This window comes from Ipomoea triloba, chromosome 13 (genome assembly GCF_003576645.1).
Source record: "Ipomoea triloba cultivar NCNSP0323 chromosome 13, ASM357664v1".
Classification (NCBI taxonomy): domain Eukaryota; kingdom Viridiplantae; phylum Streptophyta; class Magnoliopsida; order Solanales; family Convolvulaceae; genus Ipomoea; species Ipomoea triloba.
The window spans coordinates 17,808,724-17,815,420 of record NC_044928.1 but is presented as its reverse complement, the minus strand read 5'-3'; the positions used below and the strand labels follow the sequence as shown (position 1 = coordinate 17,815,420).

General features: G+C 38.8%; 1 protein-coding gene across 3 annotated transcripts; it reads right to left on the bottom strand.

The window, feature by feature from the left end:
• Positions 1-542: 542 nt before the first annotated feature.
• On the bottom strand, positions 543-6,325 carry LOC116002405 (two-component response regulator-like APRR2). Of its 3 annotated transcripts, none has more exons than XM_031242539.1 (12): positions 6,165-6,325; positions 5,606-5,827; positions 4,609-4,688; positions 3,938-4,004; positions 3,748-3,794; positions 3,545-3,622; positions 2,913-3,452; positions 2,661-2,801; positions 2,272-2,544; positions 2,069-2,162; positions 1,897-1,982; positions 543-984 (listed from the first exon to the last, which is right to left on the bottom strand). In XM_031242539.1, exons 2-12 carry the CDS (start codon positions 5,733-5,735, stop codon positions 820-822), a joined length of 1,701 nt encoding a protein of 566 aa, XP_031098399.1. In that variant the 5' UTR covers positions 5,736-5,827; positions 6,165-6,325; the 3' UTR covers positions 543-819. The 3 variants fall into 3 exon arrangements, with proteins under 3 accessions (XP_031098399.1, XP_031098401.1, XP_031098400.1); XM_031242541.1 differs by having other exon boundaries at positions 1,897-1,974; positions 2,094-2,162; XM_031242540.1 differs by lacking the exon at positions 6,165-6,325 and adding an exon at positions 6,007-6,098.
• Between the last annotated feature and the right edge of the window lie 372 nt (positions 6,326-6,697).

Below are 6,697 nucleotides of genomic sequence, written 5' to 3'. Positions count from 1 at the left end.
GTGTACCTAACCTGGAGAGACTAGGGGCCACATAACGGCCGCATACACGCTTAAGACAAGACCACAACATTTACTTTAGCACAATCCCATTGAAAAAGAAGCAATTATGAAAGGACTAGACACTTAATGTAGACTCCGTCATTAATATAAAATCCGTTACACTAAGCAAAGAGATGCTGTACTAGTATAAATAATAGACCTTGTGACGGGTAGAGGACACTCAATACTTATGTACTCAGAATTGTTAAGCAATACTACTTCTCTGGTTACTCTTTCTATAATATATATTCTTTGGTAGCATTTATCCGGTTAATAAGATTATTTAAAAAAATATAAAACTAAACATGAAATTATTATTATATGTGATTGAAAAATACTATATGAACTTCCACTTCTTACTGTCAACTTTTACTTGCTCTTACAAATTCTTGATGTAGACACTTTTTTTGGGATCACATGATGAAAATATTATTCTCTTAAATGTCCCATCTTGAAGCAAAAGTGGGAAAGTAAAATTTGAAAGTAGATGTAATAGAACTCTATGTGAATAAGAAAAAGTGTTAATTATTACTCCGTATTATGTTTAATTTACAACACTCAAAATGGGATACGTGGCTCATTCTTCTCCGCACGTGTAAAGTTAGAAAAAGCCAACGGGGAAACGGAATCTTTGATTGGATCAGAAATGGATCTTGCTTTGTTTCGGGATTCAGATGAAACAGTGGTAGGGCTGGCCCACTTCCATCATTGTCCTTTTGGACCACTGTAGCCACGTGCTGGGCCGGAACAGTTGGGCCCAGAAGAATTATGTTTGCCACGTCAGCGCGTGTGTGAGCCGTTGATCTTGTGAGGGATGGTGGAGATGCCTTGTTTCAGGAGCTCGTTGAGGACACACTCAGTGGAGGGTGGTTTTAGTCCCAATGGCAGTGGCAGCCATGGCTTGTTTATAGCCTCTTTCACTACTTTGTCAATCACCTCCTCTGCCTGCACAAAAATCAAACAAAAGAGGTTGGTTCAAGTAGAATGGGTTCGAGTCGTTTAAACGTGAGTCTAAAAATTAAAATTTATGTGTGTGTAACAATGCCAAGAATTCAAATCTATGTGTAAATCCGAGAAAGAGTGAAAATTGAACTTGAAACCAATATTACTTGCACTTGTTGTCGGATTGGATGCTCCATCTTGCCTATAATGGCGGGCCAAGACTAAGGATTCGATGTTCAACAAGTTGTTTCAAGCTCAAAAGTTTTTGAACTCTTAAACTGATCAGATGTCCCATCTCGAGTATAATGGCGGGCCAAGATTAAAGATTTGGTGCTCAACAAGTTGTTTCAAACTCAGAAGTCTATATCTTATACATATGCTTGGAATGTCCCATTTTGCCTATAATGGCGGGCCAAGACAAAGGACGTGACGTTCACCAAGTTGTCTCAAACTCAAACTCAAAGGTCGAAACCTTTTACCTAAACTCATATGATTTAGTAGAATTTGCTCCAAGATTCAATGGGATGGAGATTTTGTGATTGATGACTAGGCCAGATGAAACAACTCAAATGTTGATAATTGATAATGGAGCCAACATCTAATATGCAATGGTAGCTATGCAAGCTAGGATTGGTTGGATGTTATATATGTAGGCCAAGCTTAACCAATAACTTGTGACAAAATGTGGAACCATCCACCCTAGGTGCTCCTACTCTCGGGCCCGACAGGATTATGAAGGGTTAAATCATGGTAACTCAACTGATCAACAGAAATTAGACTTTTGATCACTGCGTGCAAGAAGCCCCCCATTTTGAGAGAAGCTTAACCAATAACTTTCCATGACTAATGGTGGACTCTTCACTTCAAGTATAAGATAATGTTGAGGTGAAATAGTTGAAACAGAAAAAAACTTACAGGCTGAAAATCAAATGACTTTTCCAGCATGTGGTATCTGTTCTGCACTCCATCAGCCCTGTAATATCCAGATGCATTCTGCAATGCTTAAACCACAGTAATGTTAGTCCCGGGCCATCTAAATCACTCGCTATAAGGTAGCAGCACAAGACCGGTGTTTAAACCACATTACTCGAAAGATTGTTCCAAGTGTTCACCTGAGGATATGTTGGATATGACCCCTGAGGCGATGGCATAACCGGACAGCCCCAAGCATTGGCGTGTGCCTAAACATTACGAAAATAAATCTCAGAGAACATTTTAAACGCCATATGTACAACACTTCAGCTAATAATATTATTATTATTATGCTTAGATGAAGGAAACGAGAGTTACCCCGGGATGGGGTTTCCAGTGCCAATTATCTGTAGACTGCCATCCGGGATAGTGGTAAGGCGAGCCCCACATCTGGACACCGCTTGGATAACTGCCTGGTTGTACCCAGGCAGGATAGTATTGATCACTCGGGATGGAATACGGAGAATGGTATGGCGGGAAGGCCAATATAGGATCGCGTGGGAAACAACTCCTTTGTGTTGAATCTCTTGGATTAGGCCATCTTTTTGCATCATCTTTTGGCAAAATTTGCCTACGGTGCATTCTGTATTTCTGTTTCGAAAAGAAAGCATACCAAAATTTACGAGAGATTTTCTTTCCCTATTTGTACAACTCCACTTGCCTCGACAAAATTCGAGCACGTATCAGTGCAGATATTATAGGCTTACCTGAAGATGGCTCGCCACGTTATGTCTCGTCAATCCTTCAACTTTCATCACTTCTAGTATTCGAGAAGGAATGGCTGCATCGACACCGAGTTGCTCTACTGCCTGTACAAACTTTTTGTGCAGTTCCGGTGTCCAGTCTACCTGCCAAAACCAAATACCAGAAATTAACCCACAAATATCCAATGGATAAGTATTTCGAGATAACAAACATTCACTACATTATTTACTTTTACAAATAGATGAGTGTATTACCTTTAATTTCTTTTTATTAACCTTCGTCCCACTCGAGCTATTCACTCTAGACAGTTTGTTAGGCGCAGCAGATTCATTGCTGACATTTAGAGGAGCATCGGTGCTCTGCAGAGAAGTAGAATTTTCGGTCCGACTCTTATGATCAGGGCTCGATTTACACCCCCCCTTGATGCTAGCTTCTACTAGTGACACGGGTGGACTAATTGCGGGATTAGTGCTAGAACCGGAATTGCAACAAGTAGTTTCGACAGATTTAGATTCCTCATCTCGATCCACGCTATCGCGTTCCATCAAGAAGTTAGTTTGATCCAGGCATTCACAATCATCAAGCGACCTTGCGCCTTGCTTCAGTTGTGGAGTGGAAGGGGCCGGGTATTTATCAGAGTCTGCTGAAAACTCCTGGCTGTTTTCTCGAATCGTTTCATTAGAGTTCTGCGCATCTGCACCGCTGTTTCTTGATTCGAGCTGTAACATCGAAACTATGGATTCTTTGACAGGCTTAAGCGACTCAGACACATCCTTTTCCCCTGCATTGAATGCCTGTTTAGACAGTAAGCTCATGATTTCCTCCCCATAAAACAAGTGAACAATTCGGGAAAACGCAACAGAGCAAATTTAGAAGTAGTAAAAACCTTATGAACAACATGCTGCCATATATTCCTCAATTTGTCATCTGATAGGGGTTTCTGAAGAAACTCAACTGCACCGAGCTGCAAGACAGTTAAGGCGTATAAATTTTTTTAACTATGTGCATTTAGCACGCTAAATATAAACGTTAAATTTACATTGAACTAGAAAATGCAATGGATAACGAATTCAAGCCTCGAGCTCTCACCGCAATGCACTTCATCATGGTATTAAGGCAGTGGATATTTGAGGTCACTGCAATATGGATAACAAAAAATTTTCAGAATTAGAACTATCTAGACTTGCTAGAAAATAATTCTCATTTGTATTTAACAAAAATCTGCACAGCAATGCTTCACATGAGAACAAAAGATGGAATTATCATGTCTAATACTTACTTATGGTGGGCAAATCTTTAGCAGTTTCAAGAAATTTGAATGCCTCATTGCTGTTTCTGGTATTGACCTGTGACCATCAATGATATGTATAAAATGGTTGCAATTGAAAAAAAAAGTGTCCTCTTTTGAGCAATGTTGGTAGAAGGAGCTAGGCCCTAGTCGGGCGCCCAGGGGCACCTAGCACCTAGGCAGACGAGTAATAATAATAATAAGAAAAACACAGCAATGTACACATTGCACATCAAAAAAAAAAAAAAAAAAAAAAAAAAAAAAAAAAAACACCAGGCCGCCTAGTCGGCCAACTAATGCCCACTTAAGGTAAAATCCTCTCAGCTTAGGGACGCCTAACGCCTAATCAACGCCTAGATGGCCGCCTAGGCCGATTTTTACAATAGTGCTTTTGAGATTCCATGACAAAAACCTAAAGTTGAAGATGATAAATGGGGTGAATTTGCAGAGGCCATAGATAGTTGAAAAAAAACAAAAAGACAAAAGAAGATACCCAACACACTTTAGGAGCCACTTTTCCTGCTCTGGAGTGGCAAGTAATATGGGCTGCTTTATCATTTCAATTCCTTTATTCACCAAAACCTTTTTAAACCATGTTGGTTTTCATGAACTATATAAAAGCACAAAAAAAAAAGGAATTTCTTGAAAAAGTATAGTAGTACCTCTATGATTGCAACATGAAATGCCTCAGATTTGTTTGAGATTGCCAATAAAGCTTCATTCTCTTTTTGGAATGTAGAAACTGCAGGGAAAGATCAGGGCCATAACTCGTGTTACTTATTTGCAAACAATGGATGGATGCATATATGCTTGTACAAGAACTCTTATGGACAGTAAAAAATAAGTTTACCACTGTAAAGAATAGCAAATCAAGTGGGACATTTTTGCAGCAATGATTGAGGCACATACAAGTTTTAAAGGGCATTACTAACCTTTTTTAAATACTACAAGTAAACACTGAAATACCTACAGATATTATTGACTTGTCTACGAAAAGTGGTAAATTAATTAAATATACTATGGGTTTCGTTGATTTACCTACCTATGAATTTTTCTGTTGGTAAATTTGATTTTTCTTTTACCGAAAGAAGCAATAGCTTATAGTTATGGAGGAGCTATTGCATAACCCAATACACTATGTATGCATTAAATGTATAGTGTTATTCCAATCAAGTTTCTCTCCGGCCTGATCAAAGCTCTCCAAAAGTTGAAAACTGTTGGACAGAGGTTGGTAAAGGCCAAGTCTAGTACCCGATGGCTGAGTGATGTTGGACGCAGGCCGATAAAGAGCTTAAGGCCAAATCTAGCACCTAGCGTCTCGAAAATGTGTGACAGTATAAGGAAATAAAGTTATGCATTTGCTACTAGCTATAGCTTCTGGCGTAAGTGATAAACGCTTGATCCTAACAATTGATATCAGAGCCCTAGGCCGGTAAAGATCAAGTCGTAAGTGGTAAGGGCTTGATACTAAAACTACCAGAGGAGAAAAGAATTGACCTTTGTGACAACCTACTTGGTACTATCTAAATTATTGGTACTACACTATTTGTCTATCAAAACAGTAAATCCCATTAAACTACCATGATGCATCTCAAAGGACAATAATATGAGAAAGGATAAGAAGTGTAGTATCTTTGAGAAATGGGTAGATCAGATTACCTATATAGTTCATTTCCTCAAGCTTTGATCTCATCTCAGCAGCAGAATTGGTGTCCTCATCAAGGAGGAGGACCCTAAGGCCCTTAGGGAAATCTTTCCAATCCAATAAATCATTAGCAGTGCAAACCATTGCTGATTGGCATCCTATCCTTCTCAGGCAACCTTTCCACTCAAAATATGACCACTTAACAGCATCATCTAATCACTACTCTGATGAATTTCCTACAATTAGTAGATGAATCATCAGTGTAAGAAAGATGAAATATATATATATAAGAGAAAGGAGGAGTTTGAGATCTGCAAGAACAGGCAATTCAAACACAAAAGAGCACTAGAAATCTCCAAACCCCATCCGGTAAATGCATGAGACTGAATCAAGAAAAGGATAAAAAAAAAACTACCCTTTGGTGAAACAACAACTAACTCCAAAATTTTCACATATGATTTGATGCATGGACTTTTCATGTGTTAAAGCGCATTCAAAGAGCTGTATGGGGTGAAGAACATGAGTTAATGCTTGAAGAGAAATGCATGAAAAGATATACAGCAGAAAACCCACCAAAAAAGAGAGGAGCTTTTGCTCACTTGATTTCTAGCTTGCACTTAGGGATGTTGTATCTAGCTGTACAGAAAGAAACAGATACCAAAGAGAGAGAAATAGGCAGTACATAGACTGTGAAAGAGAGAGGGAGAAACAAAATTCAAGAGGAGAGAGAGAGTCAGGTAGATTGCTTGAAGTGCGCTTTATGAAGTTGCCTGTGACTATTTTGAACAGTAGCTATCTGCTACTACGAGCCACAGAATATGCAATTAGCTTCGAGCACCTTTTATTGGTCCAGCACAATATTTCTATTAACTTAATATAAAAATAAAGACTAAAGTCTCGCCCCGCACCATGAATTATATTAAATTGTTCGTGCCGTCCCGTGATCTTTTATAACATATATTTCGATTCACTTACTATTAATTTTTTTCATCTAGCATTTTTCACATGTTTTCTAGTTACCATGATGACATGGCACCAGTTATTAGCTGATGTGGACTTTTAGTGGACCCTAAATCCTTAAAATAATCATCTTCGGCCAGTGTCTT

What these genes read in the sequence shown, in the direction of transcription:
- LOC116002405 (XM_031242539.1), bottom strand. Translation starts at nt 5,735, where the DNA reads ATGGTTTGCACTGCTAATGATTTATTGGATTGGAAAGATTTCCCTAAG. An exon ending in TAAAGATTTGCCCACCATAA is followed by an intron (nt 3,795 to 3,937) that starts GTAAGTATTAGA and finishes TCCATATTGCAG; the next exon opens with TGACCTCAAATATCCACTGC. An exon ending in ACTGGAAACCCCATCCCGGG is followed by an intron (nt 2,163 to 2,271) that starts GTAACTCTCGTT and finishes CGTAATGTTTAG; the next exon opens with GCACACGCCAATGCTTGGGG.